This window comes from Megachile rotundata, chromosome 8 (assembly GCF_050947335.1).
Source record: "Megachile rotundata isolate GNS110a chromosome 8, iyMegRotu1, whole genome shotgun sequence".
NCBI lineage: Eukaryota > Metazoa > Arthropoda > Insecta > Hymenoptera > Megachilidae > Megachile > Megachile rotundata.
In genome coordinates, this window is record NC_134990.1 from 8854164 (window position 1) to 8877154 (window position 22991).

At 30.7% G+C, this 22991-nt stretch overlaps 1 protein-coding gene across 5 annotated transcripts in view; it reads left to right on the forward strand.

Moving 5' to 3' along the window:
• dpr1 (defective proboscis extension response 1) overlaps positions 1-22991 on the forward strand; it is a 491277-nt gene that overhangs the window by 398107 nt on the left and 70179 nt on the right. For all 5 annotated transcript variants that reach the window (XM_076534437.1, XM_076534442.1, XM_076534438.1 and 2 more), the window contains exon 4: positions 15801-16020. In XM_076534437.1, coding sequence (XP_076390552.1) covers positions 15801-16020 — 220 coding nt within the window. The remainder of the gene's footprint in view (positions 1-15800; positions 16021-22991) is intronic.

Here is a 22991-nt window from a genome sequence, read left to right on the forward strand (position 1 = left end):
TGAAACTAGGACTAGGACTACGATTAGGTTTAAGACTAGGATTAGCACTGTGAGATGAGTACATAGTAGGACTAGGTCTAAGACTGGAGCTGGGACTGAGATTAGTACTAGATCTAGGTCCAAGATTCAGAGGATTAGGAGTTGATTCAAGATTAGTCCTCAGGAACTAAAACTAGGACTAGGACTACGATTAGGTTTAAGACTAGGATTAGCACTGTGAAATGAGTAGTAGGACTAGGTCTAAAACTAGTATTAAGATTGGGACTATAACTAGGCCCATTACTAAGACGAGGACTAAAATTAAGATTAGGGTTGAGGGTGGAACTAGCACAACCTTTAGTGCTAACACTACAACTATAAGTAAAACCAAGATTTAAGATTTGGATTAAGACTAAAGAGTTTTTATAGAATTTTACTACATTCCTAGGGAATTTCTAAGGAATTCCTAGAGAGTTTTAGGAAATTCCCAATTTTTAGGTAATTTTTGGGAATGCTTAGGGAGTCTTCAGACTATTACTTCAATGAGTTTCAGACTATTTTCTCTATTAACAATTTTTAGCTAGATTTATTTTTATGAAAAGCATATTGCAGCAATAAAATGTTTCAGTGACTTTCAGCAATTTATTTTTGCTTTCAGGATATAACAATACATGTATTCTGTTATTTTATTATTAATTAAAAATATTTCAGGAGTATTAGAAAATGAATATTTCTCTTTAAACATACATCTGTTCTTTTATTTTACTGTTTATTATAAATTTATAAAAATATCTCTTTTTATGGTCTTTAAAAAGCTTACACATTTTTTATAAATTATGAAAAGCATATTGTAATAACAAAACATGTCAGTCATATTCAGCAATGAATATTTCTCTTTGAAAACATACATCTATTCTTTTATTTTACTGTTTACTACAAATTCTTTAGAAGATTTATTTTTGTGGTCTGCAAAGAGTACTGCACCTATAAAACAGTATTTCAATAACTTTCAAGAGTGGACATTTTTCTTTGAAGATAGAACAGATCTATTTTATTAGTTTATTATTTATTACTTTATGGGAAGATGTTTTATAATCTGTAAAGAGCATGTTATAACAACATAATACTTCAGTAACATTCAACAAAGAATATTTTCATATAAATGTTACAATGACAGCTATTTATTTATAACATCTATCTATTTGTTTTTCTTAAATGAATAAGAAGTTCTGTTTTTATGACTTGTACAAAGCATATTGTAGCAACAAAATATTTCAGTAAAACTCAACAGTGAATTTCTCCTCAGAGGTATAATAACAGCTATTTATTTTATTGTTATTTTTGTACCGACGTTTTTCATAACCATTAAAAATCACAATGCAAAAATAAATCATTTCAATAACAGCAATATTCACTTCTCTTTAAACAACCCATACCGTTTCATATTGTAAACGTTTCCAGTCAAATAGCAATTCAGTCGAACAAATAATTTCCCGTACAGAATCAACAAGACGTCTCTTTCATAAAATAACATTTTACCAAAACTATTTATAAACAGAAATAACGTGCATCATACGTTAATAGAGAGATCATATTTACAGTGAACAGTAAACGTTATAAATGTATCAAATAGGATGAAACGTTACAAAGAAAAACAGCGACGTCTGCAAACTTCCGGTATATACCGAATCCTTTCATAACATCCCCCAAACATTTATCGAAATCTAGCCCAATAGAAATCACTGGTTACACAGGAATCCAGCTGTAAACCTGCGAAAGCCATCCGCTGCAGCCAAGAACTTATTGCTCGTTCGCAATCTATCTCGTGCAGATTTTATTTTCTTCGAGGGGGTGGAGTCCGCGTGGAACCGATAAAACCCGTGCAACTTCCGGTTGAATCACCATCGAACCCCTTTCCTTTCGTTTCCTTTTCTCCGCTATCTATCCGGGACGAGCCGCTCGCGAACTCGGTTAAAGTCACGCCAATCGACACTGGCTCCCTTGGACATTGTTAAACTTTCAAACCTAATAAATCCGACTTACTGACGTTTGATATATGGCCAGCTGTCGGTCCCACCGCCTCCGACATCCGCTGCCTTCGAGTATTTAAGCTGGGTATGCAGCTTGGAAATATTGAACGTCGCCCTTTCTGTTCGCTCCTGATTTTCCAGAATTTCATTTTAGGTTCTTTTATGGATTTCGAATTTTGATACTCAGTTAATTGTGTTTTATCTGAGGATTTATTCTGGTGGATTTGGATATGGTGGGTTTTAGTTATTCTGAGATAAGAAGGTCCATAGAATAATTGAGTTAGGGAGTTGGTAGTATAGTGAGGCAGATGTTTTTTGAAGCGAAGTAAATTTGGAAATTTGAAAATTAAGCCAGGTGATTAAATTTCGAGATTCTACATAAACTATCAAATTTTTAAACTACAAAATTTTTGTACCTCTGGTTCAATAATTTTAGTGATTTTCCAATCACCCAATTACCAATATTTCAAGCATCAGAGTTCAAGCTCCCAAATTCACAAATTTGAGTTCTACAATTTCAACATTACTAGGTCCATCAATTTTTAAATTATTATGACCTCAAGTTTTAAAGTTTTCAAATTTTTAAATATTAAGATTCTTGACTTCAGGTTCTTGATTCTAAAACTCCTTAGAAATTTCCTAAAAATTCCCTAGAAGTTCCCTAAAAATTTCCTAAAAATTCACTGAAACCCTCTAATAACTCCCTAAAAATTCCCTAAAGACTCCCTAGATATTCTCTAAAACTCCCTAGAAATTCTTTAGAAATTGTCTAAAAATTCCCCAAAACTCCCTAGAAATTCCTTACAAAATTATCTAAAAATTCCTTAAATACTCCTTAAAAATTCCCTAAAACTCCATAGAAGTTCCCTAGAAATGCCTTAAAATTTCCCCCAAAGCTTCCTAGAAATTCCCTAAAACTCCATAGAAGTTCCCTAGAAATGCTTTAAAAATTCCCTAAAACTTCATAGAAATTCCCTAAAAATTCCTTAAAATTTCCCCCAAAACTCCATAGCAATTCCTTAAAAATTGCCTAAAAACTCTTTAAAAATTTTGTAAAAACTCCATAAAAGCTCCCAATGAAATCATAAATCCAATTAAGTGAAAGATAACCAAAGTTCAAATATGAACCCGCCATAAAAATAGAAAAGTAAATTCGGCAAAAAGTTGCGAAGAATAAATATGGAAACTTGATTAATCGGTAAACCGCTAACAACAGCATAGGCACGTTCAACAAAGGGAGGAATCGAAGTTGCACAATTCCAGTTTGTGCCTAATTGCACGCAATTCCTGTTACAATTATCAGCCGCACAAATACAGTTGGTTGAACGCTGATGGAAGTTAAACGTGGCAAATAATCGATTTCGAGCGGGACGCACGAAACTGGCGTAAATTACACGAATAATCCTCGATGCGATCAACAACTGGCTGCGAGCAATGGAACGATGCGTCCGACAGAAAAGCAATTAATTGGAACGATTCGTCTTAAAGTCTGTCTCGAATGAATTACGGTACGTCTCTCTCTAGATAATCCACGGATTATCGATCCGGACATGATTCATCGGAGTATCGTTAAGTGTCTTCCACCATTTTGGGACAAATGTCTTATATTCATAAATAAAATTTGGAACTTTCTGAACTTCTTGAATTTGAAAGTTTTTCATTTTTACAGTTCTTGTGTCTTTGAATTTTTCAAGGAATAATTTTGTTAAATACTTGTATTTTTAAATTTTTTATTTCTGATTGATGAAAAATCTTCATCAGAAAGTTCTGTAAAATTTTCCATTATTTCTGTTCCATCTTTGTGTCGATCATTTTTGATAAATTTTTGTCGTCTTATAAGAACAAGATCTCCATAAAATAAGTTGAACCGAATAAATTGAGTAAAAAATTGATTTCGCAAATAACGTCCTAAACTCCGGTGAGAAAGAATGATCGAAGGGGTGGCTATCGGTAAAATTCAAAATCTGCGTAAACACAAGGACCCATGATTACGTTCACTGGCAAGAAGCACTTTGGCCGTGCAGATACGCGTTAAATTACATCGTTATGCAAATTGAACGATGTTGCTAGTTTTCGAGTCGCCTGAATTGCCCGACCGGCAAATCCGATTAACCCCCTGCCTCTCTTATAATAACGACACTCGTCCTCCACTTCACAACCTAATTTCACTGATTCGGCCCCTAACTTGAACGAACGATGAAAATTTTATCCGGAGTAATGAGCAACGATGTCATTTGTGTCCTGCTGTTCCGATAAATCGTTCGCGAGCTGAGTATTTAATTAGTTGCGAACTCGATGTTTATATCTATACACCGTTTTGAATCGTTTAATTACTCGTTGGGATATTTTATTTTAATAACAGCGCTATTATGGTGGAGGAATATTGATTGAAAATTGAAGCACGTTCGATTTGTGACGATTGTGGGTTTTTTATTGGGAGATTTTTGGTAGGTATTATTATTTGGGGTTTGGGAATCTGTGCTTGGAGTGTGGTTCAGGGGAATTTGGAGAATTTAATGTTGGTTTGATTGAATTTTGATTGAATGTGGAAATTGAATTTGAGAAGAAAGTGGAAGGACAGAAATTTAATGAGCATTTAATAATAATAATATAATAATAATGTAAGCTTTTAATAATAATATAAGATACAATGATATATCTATAATGTATAATAATATGTATAATGAGATTATATTGTGAATATGAAAATAATTGATTACAATTATTATACCATTGAATGTTTTTACTGAAGAGGATTATTTTGTGGTATATTAAGCACAAAAGAAAGAAAATGTACATAAATGATACATTATGTATATTATATAATAGCAAGTACATTTTTCAAAATTTTGAGATTTATAAAACTCATGAAATTCATGTAATTCGTGTACTACATAAAATTTAGCAAATTTATCAAATTCATCAAGTTTATTAAATTCGTTAAATTTATCAAGATCATCAAGTTCATCAAATTTATTAAATTCACCAAGAACATAAATTTTATCAAATTCGTGAAGTTCATCATGTACATAAGTTTTATAAAATTCATTAAATTCATCAGGCTTATCAAATTAAATAAATTTATCAAATTTACAAATTTTATCAAATTCAGCAACTTCATAAAATTTGTGATGTTTGTTTAAAAATTCATAAAATTCATAAAGGTCATGAAGTTCATAAAATTCATCAGATTCATCAAATTCATAAATTTTACAAAATTCATTAAATTCACAAAATTTATCAAATTTATAAAATTCATTAAATTTTTCAAATTTACAAAATTCATAAAATTTATAAAAATTCACAGTTCATAAAATTCATAAAATATGGGGAAAAAGTTGACAAAATTCATATAGTTCAGAAAATTCATAAAATCCATGAAGCATGTCTATTTCAATATTTTAAAAATTAAAAAACATACAAGGAAAATTTACAAGATTCATAAAACTCATAAAGATCATAAAATGTATAAAATTCAAGAAATTCCTTCAACTCTCAAAATCCGCATTAACCAAAATGTCCCAAAATTTGATAAATTCCAAAACCCTTCATAAAATACAAAAAAAATTCATTAAACTCATAAAGATTACAAAATGTATGAAATTCACCAAATCCCTCCAGCTCTCAAAATGCACAATAACCAAAAGGTCCAAAAATTTTATAAATTTCAAAAAACTTCATAAAATACAAAAAATTCGTAAAACTCATAAACTTCGCAAAATGTATAAAATTCAAGAAATTCCTACAATTCCCAAACTCTATAATAATAAAAAAATTCCAAGATATGATAAATTTGAAAAATTTCATAAAACACAAAAAATTCAAAACTGCCTAAAACCGCAAAATTCTGAAACACGCATTGAACGTCCGCCCGCAAAAGTCCTAATAGAACCCAAGCCGAAAAACGAAGAAACAAACAATAATTTCTTGCGCGTATTCATTCGTGTTCTCCGTGAAAGAGCAAAGAAGAAAAAGACAGAGTACGCAAGGAAGAAAAGAAACTGCTCGCTTGCACGAAGTCTCGTTTCTAATAAACCCTAATGTTCTACGGAGATATTAACATCACCGGTAACGACACCGAGCGTCGCGACGCTTGGTGTCGGTGGTTTTCAGGCTGCAGCGACAAAAGGACATCCACTCTTTCAGGGTTTTTTTTCTCCTCCGTAGCTAACGTTAGGTCTCACCCCTTTCTCGCCGCTATTCTAGAAGTACCCGGGGTAAGCTCATTGCCGCTGCTTACAAAGCTTACCCTCCTTCCACCTCTTCCTTTTTCTTCCTTCTTGTTGCCTTCCTCCTTTATTTTCCCTCTTTTTCTTCGTTTTTTAACCTGGCGTAAACCTCTTTTTGAGAACTCGCTATGAGCAATATCGTGTGAGGGTGGATTCGACGAGGGTTGCTTAGACTTTCCTTACCTTTTTTTTCTTTTTCCTTTGGACCCAGATTTATCTGCTTTATTAGCTCACGGGTGTGTGCGTTGCTATTACTTTAATACGGTGTTTACTTGCTAATTATGTTGCTCTTTGTGTACGGGTTAAATTATACATATAATATTTATAGATATAAATTCGTGGTTTTTATTTTGTGGAATTTACGAGATGCGAGTGGTATGGTTATCACTTCGAATTTTGTAAATTAACGTACTATTAGTACATTTGTTAATTTATATTTTACAGAACTTATACTATATTTAAAGATTTCTTATTAAAAAATTATTTATTAAACATTTTATACTATATTACTATCTATACAGAATTTATATTCTACAGAATATAAAATAAAACTCCTGTACTCAATAAATTATTCTCCAGAATATAAATGAAGTGCATCTATCAATAAGTATATTTATCGACTTACATTTTGTAAATTCTTTAACGTAAAACATTAGAGTTTGTATTTAATTTTGTTGAGTTTGTATCGCAATTTGTGTCTAATTTTCTGGAACTAAAATTAGAGTTTGAGAGAATTGAAAATTCTAAAATTTGAAGATATAATTTAGAGAACTTGGGATTTTGGAATTTAGAGGTTTAGAAATGTAGGAATATTGGAATCTAGAGATATTTTGGGATCCAGGGATATTGGGATTTAGGGATATTTGGATCTAGGAATATTGAGATCTAGAGATATTGAGATCTAGGGATATTGGGATCTAGGAGTATAAAAATCTAGGAATTTAGGAAATTAGGTATTCAGTAATTTTGTAATTTGGTAATTTAGTAATTTAGTAATTTAGAAGTTTGGGAATTTAGACATTGGAAATTTGAAAATTTGGAAAGTTGAGAAATTACAAATTAAGGAAATTAGGGAAATAGGGAATTAAGATACTAGGAAATTGGAAAATGTGGAAATTGGGAAATGTAGAAATTGGAAAATGTAGAAATTGGAAAATGTGGAAATTTGGAAATGTGGAAATTGGGAAATGTGGAAGTTGGGAAATTAGGAAATTAGGAAATTAAAAAATTGGGACATTGGAAAATTAGGAAATTAGAAAACTAGGAAATTGGGAAATTAGGAAATTAGAAAACTAGGAAATTAGGGAATTAGGGAATTAGGGAATTAGGGAATTAAAGAATTAGGAAATTAGGAAATTAGGAAATTAGGAAATTAGGAAATTAGGAAATTAGGAAATTAGGAAATTAAGAAATTAGGAAATTAGGAAATTAGGAAATTAAGAAATAGGGAAATTAGGAAATTAGGAAATTAAGAAATAGGGAAATTAGAAACTTAGGAAATTAGGTAATTAGGGTATTGTCAAATGGGGAAATTAGGAAATTAGTTAATGTAGAAATTTGTAAATGTAAAAATCTAGAATTATAAAAATCCATAAATAAACATTCAAAAATTTAATTTACCGATTCCAAAACGTATAAACATAAAGTCTTAAATTTTTAAATCTATATTAGCAACTGATTCAGACCTTATCTTTCCAACATAAAAACCTTCAACAAATCGTTAAAAAAGAAAATTGAAAAGAAAATTATCAAATTGATTTAATAACCGAATCCGCAACTTTCAAAAAATCTAAAAAATGATATTTGAACCGTAAATGGTGGAAATTAACGTTCGACGAGATTCCCGATGAATTGAACGCGGCATGAAAAGTATTAACGAGTAATTCACACCAAGCAGAATCGACTTTTCATTATAGAAAAGTTGGACGAAGGCTAACTCTCCCACGGGAGAAGAGGAAGCTCGTTCAACTTCCTAATGAAATGCTCCTTACATTGTATAAAATAGATAGCGACGTCTTTCTTTCGCTTTTTTAAAATTCTCTACCCACGTCAACTTGGAATATAGGTTAGAGACTCTTGCTTTAAAGGGTTAAAGGTAACAAGAGACAGAGCACCTACTCGTTTTCTTTGGCCTCTTTCACGTTATATCATATGTGATATTACTGTGCTCACTTCTGCTGTGTCTTATACAAATCCCTGGAAAGTACTTCATTTTTTAGAAATCTTACTATATTGATATTTTTATTATGTAATATTACTGTACGTTGTATAAAATAATTTATTACAAATTATTAGCATTGTTTAATATTTTGTAAACTGGATTGAAAAGAAATTTATTCTCTTAACACATTAATGGTCGCACTATGCAGTCAAACATCGCCAGGGACCGGCAACATTTTTGAAAAATTAATTTTAACAAACTTGATGTGAATTCACGAAATAATTGAACATGTGCGAACATACATATAAATAAAAAAACAGCAACAATTTAATAATAAATTTAATAATATACAAATAATTTAATTTGTAAAATACGGTAGCTTTGGGTACGACATCAACGTAGAGCCGCCGGCATTTACTCCATAATTTACGTGGTACACCAATGTAGTGTAAAATCGAAAATTAAAAACTGGCAATAAAACAATAATTACCTAAGATCAAAGTAGCGGTGAAATACGAAGTTAATAGCAATATCCACACTTGTTTACATTCATAATTCATCACACAGAGAGTGTGCTATCGCCCAATAACTCTTAGCGGTAGCATCACACACATGTGTAAACGGAGGCTAACGGTTGGCCCAGTCATCACACACATGTTGTGTGAGCGACCACTAAAGTGTTAAGTATTCATTCGTTATTGTGATTTCGTCACTCACGCGTATTTTAAAATTTATTACTATCATTATAAAAATAGTTAAATCCTCTTATTTTTCGTTTAATTCTAAAAATATATTTGAGCAAACCGAGTGCTTGTAATTGCAACGCTAGAGGCGGTGAAACAAGATTACCATGTAATTAACATCTGTCCTCTCATTCGGTAGTATCGATAGACAAGTTAAATAGCCTGTTAGCCGATGCACTAAACAAAATTATTAGCACGATCAGGAATTCGAAACGAGTTTCATTAAATCCTAATTACCGTCACCAAGTTTTTAAGCTTTATTAACGCTGACGTAGGTGATGACAGAATAATCTGTAAAAACCACTAAAGTGTTCACAAGTCATCTTCTAAAAACGATTGTTAATCTTAAATTGTGTTTAAAAATTTGTAATTAACAATAAGGAATTAAAGATTCAGAATTTTAAATAATACTTGATAATTTTTTTATAGAAGTCATGAAGGAAGATTCTTCTATAAAATTCTAGAAATCAGTAAATATTTAGTATTATAAATTACTCATAGTATAAATATATAAATATTTATGGTTAGTATAAATCAATAAAGTATGCAAGTGTAATCTGTCTCATTCACACTCATTTGCATTTTAATGTTCAAATGTACCATTAATAAGCAATTCAAGCTCGAAAATCCTATGCGAAACTCGTTATATTTCATCACTTAATTCCTACTAAACGTTTTCCTATAAAATCATACAGTATAATAAAATGCACACAATATAAATGTATAAATATTCATGATTTTAAAGCAAAGAAAATTGGTTTGCAGTAAAATGTAAGGAATTCAAGATATAAGACTTCTGATTTATATTCGATTCATTTTTAAGTTATTAATTATCAAATTAGTGGTCTACCAAATTATTGAATTATCAAATTTCTAGATTTCACAATTGTTATATCAAAAAAAAAAATTTCTAAATTTCTAAATTTCTAAATTTCTAAGTTTCTAAGTTTCCATATTTTCAAATTTCCAAATTTCCAAATTTCTAAATTTCCATATTTCTAAATTTTCAAATTTCTAAATTTCCAAACTTCCATATTTCTAAATTTCTAAATTTCTAAGTTTCCAAATTTCCAAATTTCCAAATATCCAAATTTCTAAGTTTCCATATTTCTAAATTTCCAAATTTCTAAATTTCTAAATTTCCAAATTTCCAAATTTCCATATTTCTAAATTTCTAAGTTTCCAAATTTCCATATTTCTAAATTTCCATATTTCTAAATTTCCAAATTTCTAAATTTCCAAATTTCCAAATTTCCAAATTTCCAAATTTCCATATTTCTAAATTTCTAAGTTTCTAAGTTTCCAAATTTCCAAATTTCCATATTTCTAAATTTCCAAATTTCCATATTTCTAAATTTCTAAATTTCTAAATTTCCAAATTTCTAAGTTTCCATATTTCTAAATTTCCAAATTTCTAAATTTCCAAATTTCCAAATTTCCATATTTCTAAATTTCTAAGTTTTAAGTTTCCAAATTTCCAAATTTCCATATTTCTAAATTTCCAAATTTCCAAATTTCCAAATTCCCAAATTTCCAAATTTCCAAATTATTAAATTATTGTTTCACCAAGTATCTAAATTGCCAAGTTATAAAATTGTCAAATTATTAAATCATCGACTTACAAAATACCTAAACCTCCCATTTAATACACTACCAAATATTTAAATAATTTACCTAACAAAATACCAAACTTTCCAAAGAACAAAATAATCAAATCATAAAATTACAGCCCTACATACTTCGTCACCCATAAATTTCAAAAAAGATTTATTATCCCACTGACCCAATAAAAATCGACGTATTAAATTGTTTATCGAAACGACAACCATCAAACGCGTTTTCCTGGACACAGAAATCGATACCGGCTCAATGTGAAACAGCACAAATCGAATGTTCGTTTATTCTCGTGTTCGAATTTGATATCTGAACGGTGACTAGACACATTCTTCTTCTGTTTAGCCGTACTCGTTGAACTGTAGCCCTGATAGATACCTCTGACCAGCCTGAAATTGATGAGGGTTTTCGGAAAAAGGGCTGCGGTAGAATAAAAAAAAAAAAGAGAGGAACTGAAAGAAAGCTTAGACTGTAGAAACTGGGTACGAGGGATGGGATTATTGAGCGACATTTCAAGATTTATTACAGAATTCGAAAAGAAGTGACACTCAAATTGTTGAGGGAACATTTTTATTCTGGGAAAATATTTAAAATATACTTGATGGTTTGTATAGTCACTTTTAATGTATAGGTACTTTGTAACGGTAGCGTCAAGGATTTTAGGTGCTTTTAAACTTTGTATTATGTGGACACAGCTTTCGGATGATGTTATTTTGGTGGTTATTTAAGGACTATTCAATTTTATCATTACTATTATTATTAATATTAAATATTAACGCCAAAATTCATAAAAATCTCGATTTTCACAAAATTCACATAAATTACAAGATTCATTAAATTGACAAAATTCATAAAAATTTAAAAAATTCAGAAATTTCACAAAATTAGCAAAATTCACAAAATTTTCAAAATTTTCAAAATTTACAAAATTAGCAAAATTCACAAAATTAGCAAAATTCACAAAATTTTCAAAATTTTCAAAATTTACAAAATTAGCAAAATTCACAAAATTCACAAAATTAGCAAAATTCACAAAATTTTCGAAATTTACAAAATTAGCAAAATTCACACAATTTGCAAAATTCACTAAATTAGCAAAATTCACAAAATTTTCAAAATTTACAAAATTAGCAAAATTCACACAATTTGTAAAATTCACACAATTCGCAAAATTCACTAAATTCATAAAATTCACATAATATACAAGATTCGTCAAGTTGACAAAATTCATAAAAATCACAAAATTCATAAGTTTCACACAATTAGCAAAATTCACAAAATTCATAAAATTTACAATATTCATCAAATTCACAAAATTATCAAAATTATCAAAATTTACATAATTTACAAGATTAATCAAATGGACAAAATTCATAAAAATTAGAAAATTCAGAAATTTCACAAAATTAGCAAAAGTCACTAAATTCATAAAATTCACATAATTTACAAGATTCATCAAATTGACAAAATTCATAAAAATCACAATATTCATAAAATTCGCAAAATTCACAAAGCTTACAAAATGCAAAAAATTCACGAAAGTAAAAAAATTAATAAAATTCACAAACCTCACAAAGTTTACAAGATTATATATGTATCATTTTCTTATTTACTTATTATTGTATTTATTATTTGCTTGCTTCATGTACGTATAAATTTGTGTATCATTTTTTTTTTGTTATTATATGTATTATTTTCATATTCATTATTTATAATATTTATTATTTACTTGTTTCATATATGTAAATATTTATGTATCATTTTCTTATTTATTTATTATTGTATATATTAAATGCTTGTTTCATATATATAAAGTTTTATGCATCATTTTTTAAGTATTATTATATATATCATTTTCTTACATTTATTACTACATTTGTCGTTTGCTTGTTTCATACATGTGAATCTTGATGTATAACGTTTTATTTATCCCTCTATTTACCATTTTCTTTTTTATTATCATATTTATAATTTTCTTATTTGTATGTCCCTTGTTCTACTTATTTCCTTTATTCCACCTTATTTCCACCAGCATTTATTCCCAATAAAAACGGGTAAATGTAACGGTTTAAATGAAAGAAGTTTTTGCAGTGAAAAGAGAGTACGATTAAAAGCGGGAAAATAGTGTGACCCATAAATGGAACGACGAAAAGGTCGAATACTGAGCATAGTTCGTGTCACGGTGAAATTTGACCTCTGACTCTCGGTCTGAACGATAATTTCGATCGCACGTAATTACTCACGCACATTATAAATGTACAATGTCGAGGAAACCATTCGCGTACTAATTACAAAGTAGGTCGAACTAAATCCCAGGATGGTCGAACACTAGGTGCTTATATACGACGCGATTTCCCCGCGATATGAATAATTTATCGGTATCGGATATCGGATAGCTCTAACATTGACACAGCTTTGGGAACTGGGTATCTTTCAAACTTACTTCATAGACATTTCCTTCTCTTTTATCATTTTGATCGTCTAACATTTTCACTTCCTTTAATATTTTTTAATGTTTGTCTATGTCATCTACATATACACCATCTACATGTGTATCTATGTGTACATCACTTACATTATCTACATATGTATATCTACATATACACCATCTACATTATTTACATCTGTATGTGTATCTATGTACGCATCACCTACATCATCTACATATGTGTATCTACATATACATCATCTACGTCATATACATATTTATACACCATCTACGTCATCTACATATGCATGTATATCTACATATACATCATCTACGTCATATACATATGTATACACCATCTACGTCATCTACATATGCATGTATATCTATGTATGCATCACCTACATCATCTACATATGTATGCATATCTATATATGCTTCACCTACATCATCTACTTATGTATATCTACATATACATCATCTATATCATCTACATATATGTCCACACAATTCTTACACATTACAGTGTTCATACACTACGTCCACATAGAAAACTCACATGCTACGTTCATGCAGAAAAGTCTCGCATACTACTTCACAGAAGCCACACATACATTACATTCAGATAGACACTCATACGTGGAACCTTCATACATTGCATTCACGTATGGAACATTCACACAGAAAACTCTCATATACTACAAATCTTCACAAACTACATTCACATGTGTAGAAAATTGTCCTACGTTTTCACATACTATACAAAGAAACTTCGTATGCTGCGTTCACACAGAAAACACATGCTACGTTCATAGCAATCTTCATATGCTACATTCAGACACCTCTTACATGCTCCACATATGAGACTCGCATGCCACATAAATATAATCCTTGTTACTATATTTAAAATTGTGTAATATTAGTGATCTTCACATGCTACATTCATACACCTCTCACATGCTCCATATATGAGACTCACATGCTACACATATGAGACTCACATGCTACCTAAACATAATCCCTGTTACCATATTTAAAATTGTGTAATTAATATTAGTGATCCTGCTATGTAAATCGTCTATGCTATACACAGCTATGCTAAATAAGGTTATTCGGACGAAGTCGGAAAAGGCCCGAATGTTTACGAACATTGAGACGCCCGATTCAATGTTAACTTGACTGTTGTCGGAACACGTCGAAACAAGTTTTCTCGCTCGTAACGAAGATTATCTTGAGACTCAATTACACTTTCAACCCTTCGTATTATCAATCGAGTACACGGTAATATATTCTTTTTTATATTATTGTAATATTCAATTTGGTGCAATTTGTACAATTTATGGTATAAATAATTTTCTTTAGCTTTAAAATAATTTATTAGTTTCGAATCTGTTTTTCGTTATTGTTAGTTTCATAATTAACAGATACTTAAAATTTCTATATATTATACATATATTAGATCTAATGTAATCTAATGTATAGAAATATAAAACACACATGGTATATTCATACAAAACGTTCTCACACATTATATTACTATAAGCAACTATTACAATATTTATATTGAAAATTCTTACGTATACTACGTTCACAAAATTCTCATGTAGGACATTCATACAAGTAATCTTCACACACTGCATTCACACATGCAATCTTCATATGATGCATTCGTATAAGCAATCTTCACATGTTCCGTTCACACAAGTAACCATCACACGTTACATTGATGCAGAACATTTTCATAGTCTACATTTTCACAATTCTCACATACCATGTTCATATAAGAAACTTCATATGTTACATTCACACAGAAAACTCACATACACACCATTCACACAAGCAATCTACACATGCTACATTTACAAACTTGTCACACATCAGGTCCACATCTAGTTTCACATATGAAGCTCCTTTGCATTATATAAGAAACTTCATATGTTACATTCACACAGAAAACTCACATACACACCATTCACACAAGCAGTCTACACATGCTACATTTAGACACGTGTCACACATCAGGTACACATCAAGGTCCACATATGAAGCTTCTTTGCATTATATAAGGAACTTCATACGTTACATTCACACAGAAAACTCACATACACACCATTCACATAAGCAATCTACACATGCTACATTTACAAACTTGTCACACATCAAGTCCACATCTAGTTTCACATATGAAGCTCCTTTGCATTATATAAGAAACTTCATATGTTACATTCACACAGAAAACTCACATACACACCATTCACACAAGCAATCTACACATGCTACATTTAGACACGTGTCACACATCAGGTACACATCAAGGTCCACATATGAAGCTTCTTTGCATTATATAAATATAGTCCTTGATCTTATACTAAATATTTTGTGATTAATATTAGTGAGCAATAAGATAAATGTAATAATAACACGAGTATTGATAAATCAATAATAACATCAGTAATGATAAACGAATAATAATATGAGTAATGATAAACGAATAGTAACATGAGCAATGATAAGTGAATAATAACATGAGCAATGTTAAATGAACACCATGCTGAGTATTGAGTGTTTATGTTTTGACATAAACGTATTAATTATGAATAACCATGTTTGTTACAGAGGCACGAGCAAGAATAAGTGGCTCATCGGATGTATACGTGAAAACAGGTAGCGTTCTGACGCTCACCTGCCAGATGTCTCAAGGACCTCATGATCTGGGCACAGTAGCATGGTACCGTGGTAGTCAGCCAGTAGTGACGTCGCCACATTCGGAGAACGACGTGAACAGTGAACCTCGTATCACCGTGGAAACTGAATGGAGCGACGCTCTGACTTCAAGGTAAGTTATTTTTAATTATTAATCCCTTGCACTATGGCTTATTCGTCAAGTGCGTCAGTCAGAACTGACTAATTACAGCTACAATATTAACACAGACAAAAGAATTTGAAATGTTATGTCAGTATGTTATTATGCAATCGTCGACTATCCAAATTATAATTGGACTTGAACTTCAAATTGAAGCGTACTACAAATTCGAGTAAAATTGATCACGACTGAGGTACGAGTGCGTCACGAGTCTGACTCGTCAAAATAGTGCAAGGGATTAATTATTATCATTGCTGGTACAGTACATAGGCATATGTGAACTTACATTGTGTACTCGAAGAGAAAAATCGAATTTTACGTATAAATTAGGGGGTTTAGTGATGTCTTATTAGCACGTCTAGAAAAAAACATAAGGTACCCTCTATGAAGTTATAATATTATAATATTGTTGTATTAGTATAATATTACAATATTAACGAGTAGTTGTTCTCTCTTGTTACAACAATAAATTAAAATTTGAATTTGTTTTTTCAATTATTAGTAATGGGAAGTAGTAAGATTTTTACTTTGAAAAATTTAAATACATTTAGTATGTATTGTAGACAATTGTTCAAGTCTTAAAACTAAATAAAATTATAGTCAACTTTGAAGTCTTTATTTTTAAATTTACTTTATATTTAATATACAAGTATATGTATACAAATCAGTTAAATAGTGTTGGTTAAAGAATTTATTCATTGTCAGAAGTAATATTTAAAGAATTTTTTATTTGTTGTATCTACAACGTAAACAATTTCAAAATTCTTATATCTAATATTGAAACAACTTGCAAGGTTTTAGTACTGACACTTATAATAATCTAAAAATTGTCACAATTAGTGTTTAAAGAATTTTCAAATTAGACCTAGTATTTAAACAATTTTAGAATCATTCTAACATAAACAGTTTCAATGTTGTTTTATCAATTTAAAAATTGTCAAAAGTAATATTTAAAAAATGTTCAAATTAAACCTGATACTTCAACAATGTTAAAATAATTTATATCAACACTAAAATAATTTCTTAAACAATTTAGAAATTATTTTAATTAATGTTCAAACAATTAAAAAATTGTTAAGTGCAGTATTGAGACAACTTAAAAAATCCTACTGCAACCAGGTTTAAGTGGTTCAACACTTAAAAAGTTGCGAAAATTGTATCCAAAAATTCAAACCTAAAAATTCTAAATTTGTTCAAAATAGCGAAATGTAAATTTTCTTAATAGTTAAACTACTCCCCCAGAAATAGAACAGAGCGTAAATCAGAGACTCCTTGCACAATAAGTAAAATTAATAATACTATTGTGACCCCATTCCGTAACATCATACGTTTCATAACAAAAGATCTTAGAACAATAGCGGAGAAAGATTCCATAGTAAAAGTTTTTAAATTGAATAAAATGTTTCGTAACAAAGCAAAATTTTCAGCGGTGAACGACTCTTTTTTTAATGATAAAGGAACACGTTTTTCTGGACCGCATATATCACCGTCGAAAGTTGCTATTCCAATTAAAACTTTCCTGAAAATTCTTCTACATTGATTCCGGCGTATTATGTATAGAAACACATTGGAACTTAGCTAATTTTTGTTAGCAGTCGCATACTTCATTATTTTTATATTTAAGTTGAGAGAAGAGGGTGCCAAAATAGTTTATTTTATTAAGTGTGCTCGAAGTTTTGAATAGCTCGTTAACTATACTAGTTATACTGTATTAGTAGATAATATTGGAGTTTATGAGTTATAACAGCAATTTGCACTTTTAGTTTGAGTAATTAAATACTTGCAATTTTAAGTAATTTGAATAATTTAGTTTCGCGTGGAACTTCAAACATTTTGTAAGCTTGTGACATAGCGTGTCAGGTACAAAATTATTATTTATCTTTTAGTGCGTTGTTTAATATTGAGAAATTAGGGATATGGAAAATTAGAGAATTGAGAAATTAGGGAATTGGGAAATTAGGGATTTGGAAAATCAGGGAATTAGGAAATTAGGAAATTGGGAAATTGAGAAATTGGGGAATTGGGAAATTGGGAAATTAGGAAATTGGGAAATTAGGAAATTGGGAAATTGAGAAATTAGGGATTTGGGAAATCAAGGAATTAAGAAATTGGGAAATTAGGGATTTGGGAAATCAAGGAATTAGGAAATTGGGAAATTGGGAAATTAGGAAATTGGGAAATTAGGGAATTGGGAAATTGGGAAATTGAGAAATTAGGGAATTGGGAAATTGGGAAATTGAGAAATTAGGGAATTGGGAAATTGAGAAATTAGGGATTTGGGAAATCAAGGAATTAAGAAAGTGGGAAATTAGGGGTTTGGGAAATCAAGGAATTAGGAAATTGGGGAATTGAGAAATTAGGGAATTGGGAAATTGGGAAATTAGGAAATTGGGAAATTAGGGAATTGGGAAATTGGGAAATTGGGAAATTGAGAAATTAGGGAATTGGGAAATTAGGAAATTGGGAAATTATGGAATTGGGAAATTAAGAAATTGGGAAATTGGGAAATTAGGGAATTGAGAAATTAGGGAATTGGGAAATTGAGAAATTAGGGATTTGGGAAATCAAGGAATTAAGAAATTGGGAAATTGGGAAATTAGGGGTTTGGGAAATCAAGGAATTAGGAAATTTGGAAATTGAGAAATTAGGGAATTGGGAAATTGGGAAATTAGGAAATTGGGAAATTAGGGAATTGGGAAATTGGGAAATTGAGAAATTGGGAAATTGGGAAATTGGGAAATTGGGAAATTAGGAAATTGGGAAATTAGGGATTTGGAAAATTGAGAAATTAGGGAATTGGGAAATTGGGAAATCGAGAAATTGGGAATTTCAAAAATTAGAAAATTAGAAAATTAAAGAATTAGAGAATTGGAGAATTGGAAAATTAGAGAATGAGAGAATTAGAGAATTAGAGAATTAGAGAATTAGAGAATCAGAGAATCAGAGAGTTGGAGAATTAGAGAATTAGAGAATTAGAAAATTAGAAAATTAGAAATTGCAAAATTTAGAAATTTTCAAATACATTTATTTGCACTTTTAATGTGAGTAATTAAATGCTTGCAATTTTAAGTAATTTGAAGAATTTAGTTTCGCATGAAACTTTAAACATTTTGTAAGCTTGTGACATAGTATGTCAGATGCAAAATTATTATTTATCTTTTAGTGGAAATTAAAGATGAAGGTTTGGACTTTATCCATGCATTTCGTCAAACTTTGTAATTTTCAATATTGCAAACATGACCTCACATTTACGGTGTTATTGTGGTAGGAATGCATCAAATCTAAAATCAAACTACAGGGTGTTAAAGTAGAGATCTCAAGCTTTAATTTTAAAAAAAAGCATAAATTTGCAATGATTTTTCACGGAGTTATCATCAGTCAAATTTGGCCAATTTTTGCCTAAAATTTTTCTATGCCATATTTCTTTTGAGCAGTGTACTTTATGTTGATTATAACATTCACATATTTTGTATTCATTATAAAATGTATATACTTTATGTTCATTATGAAATGTACATATTTTATATTCATTATAACATTTGTTTATTTTGTATTCATTACACTGATTCATTTTATATTAACCATACAGCAAATATTTCCTAACATGACCTCTAAATAGGAGTTATCTCTCAAAATGCAGGCGATGTCAGGCATGTGAAGGCCAATTCGCAATGCACCCCATAATCTCACACCCTCCGTCATCATCCCCCACATACATCACCAAAACTATAACCATTGATCAAGTACATGTCTCTGCGAGTATCGCAAAGGGCAATTTGCCCGCAGGGTTCTAATTTTCTCGACAGAGACCGCGTAGCTAGAAAAAGACAGAGACAGTCGTCACGCATTGTCACCTTCTGAACAATTAATTCCCGGGTTCTTGAGTTGCTGCGAGTCGTCGTAAATTCGCGGAGAGCTGACAATCGTCAATCACGTCCAAAAACAGATGCAACACGGCTGCAATAACGTGACAGAAATGGCGGCAAGGGCTGACAAGGCCCGGCTAGAAATGCAGAGCACGCCCGATACGTCTTCACGGTGCGGAGGTCAGCTGACAAAGGACACTTCGGTCGCCTTGTTTCCTACGCGATACTACACCACCGAACAACTGAATATTGCGTGGATGTGTTATACGTCTGGGTAACTTGCTCCCCTTAGAATTACTATGGGAAATAACGCTAGGGTTGTGCAGTACTTAACAGGAAGCTTTATGTTAGTTATGTAAATTCATGTTTTACTGTCTGTGTAATTGGGGTAATTCTTTTGGGGAATTTGGGGATTTAGATATCTGGGATTTTGAGAATTTTCGAATTTGGGAATTTTGAGGATTTTGGAATTTGAGGATTGGAGATTTAGGGATTTGGAGATTTGGGGATTTGGAGATTTCATGACTTTAGATTTGGGGATTTTGGGATTTGGAGGTGTATGAATTTAAGAATCTAGGAATCTAGGAATATAGGTATATAGAATTCTAGGGATATAGGACTCTAGGTATATGGGACTCTAAGGATATAGGTACTTAGGGACATAGGAGTCTAGGGACATAGGAGTCTAGGGATATATGACTCTAGGGATATAAGAATCTAGGAATCTAATAAACTAAAGGTTTAGTAATTTTGCAATTAGTAATTTGGGTATTTAGATATTTGAGAATTTGGCAATTTGGCAATTTGGCAATTTGGCAATTTGGAAATTTGGGAAATTAAGAACTTGGGAAATTGGGAAATTGAGAAATTAAGAATTTGCGAAATTGGGAAATTGAGAAATTAGGGATTTAGGAAATTAGGGAATTGGGAAATTGGAAAATTGAAAAATTGGGAATTTAGGAAATTGGGGAATTGGGAAATTGGGAAATTGGGAAATTGGGAAATTGGAAAATTGGAAAATTGGGAATTTAGGAAATTGAAAATTGGGGAAGTTGAGAATTTGGAAAATTGGGGACTTAGGAATTTAGGAATTTAGGAATTTAGGAAATTTGGAAATTGGGAAATTAGGGAAGTTGAGAAATTGGGAAATTGGGTATTTGGAAAATTAAGAAATTAGGAATTTGGGAAATTAAGAAATTAGGAATTTTGGAAATGTGGAAATTTGGAAATTTGGAAATTAGAAAATTTAAAAAATCAGAAAATTGGAAAAATGGAAAAATGGAAAATGAGAAAATTGGAAACTAGAAAATTAGAAAATTGGAAAACGGGAAAATTAGATAATTAAAGATTCCGAAATTTAGAAATTAAAAAATTTTTAAATACATTTATTTGTAAATTTAAAAATTCGCGAACAGCCCATAATAAAAAAATTCACAAATCCATGAATTTAATGGTTAATAAATATATAAATATATAAATATATGCAAATATATAAATTAAACATGGTAGAACCTTCAAGCTCCCATAAATCGATACCAAGAAATAACAGAAGCCCCACAATAAAATAATACCCCAGTCCCCAGCCCCTCGATCAACAAGCACAGCGCAAAGTCAGCAGAATTCACAACGCGGCACTAACCGTGTTTATTTATGTTCATTATCGCTCGAGTTTATTAAAAGCATACCCAGTTTGTTCGTTAAGCGACGAAATAATTATTTCTGAAAGCTTTCTCGGTTTGTCGAGGTAACAGCAGCAGCTCCAGGGTACTATTATGTAGTTCTTAAACGATCGTTATTAGCCCCAAGGGTGTAACACGTTAGTGCGTCGAACGATGAAACTACTAAAGCACAAGTAAATGATTAATCAATAATCTGTTGGGAACAAGTTGCTGGAACTTCTTTACGAGCTGCTGTATCGTGTGACCAGTGTATTTGACGTCGAATTATTTCTACTTGCTGGTAAGAACACTCCTGTTCGACCATTTCGATTTATTGCAGACTTCTGCGAGGGAACTTCTATTTTATTGCCGATATTACGTGAGAAACGTTCAAATTGAACATTGCCAGAGAACATTGCTGGATTTATTAAAACTGTTTAAGGTCGTCTGAATTTTATATTTTATCATTCAATTTAGGGTCAGTAAAATTTGGAGTAAAAGATAAATTGGTGAAACTAATAACATTTTTGTATAATTTTTTGTGTAACAATTTTGACATATTTTCGGTAACTTATAAAATGACAGAACATAGTGATGGTATTCTATAGTAAATTGTAGCAAAAATAATTTGATTTGAATTATTTAAATTTTATAGAACTTTGTTTACTTCTAGCCCTTCTCAAAGCCCACTTTTGTCAATTTTTATTAATATCTCCGAAAAAACTGATTTCACAGAAAAAGGTTTCAAACAAAAGATGAAGCTCTCAAACAGTTCTACAAAAAATGTTATATACATTTTTCATGTAAACCTACTATTTCGCCTATCATGAAGATAAAAAGTATTTTTTAAAAGTGTCCTAAACAGAAGTCAATTTGAGACTCACCGAGCTATTTCAGCTCATAATAGCCAAAATAATAGGTTTACGTCAAAAATGTATAGAACCTTCTTTGTAGAGCTTTCTATGAGCTATATTTTTTATTTCAAACACTTTTTTCTAGAATCAATATTTTCGAATATATTTAGGAAGAATTATAAGAAACTTTGGTAGGGTCTGAGGAGTAAACAAGGCTTTGTCAAAAATCTTTCAGGGACTTTCTTCTTTAATCAAAAATGAATTTACATTAAAAATGAATATAACCTTTTTTACAGAGCTTTCTATGATCTTCATTTTTTGTCCGAAACTTTTTTCTCTAGAATCAATATCTTCGGAGATACTGGATAAGAACTGTAAAAAACTTTGAAGGGTGGGAAATCATCCTGATTTTTAGGCTTCTCTAAGGACGAACTTTGGTTATAATTTCAATGCGATTTCAGTAACCTAGTATTGTTGAGGATTTTACCAGTGTGTTAACAAAGCAATCGATAACAATATTGGCGATAAATCGGGCACCATATCGATAACAGAAGTTGTAGGAACAT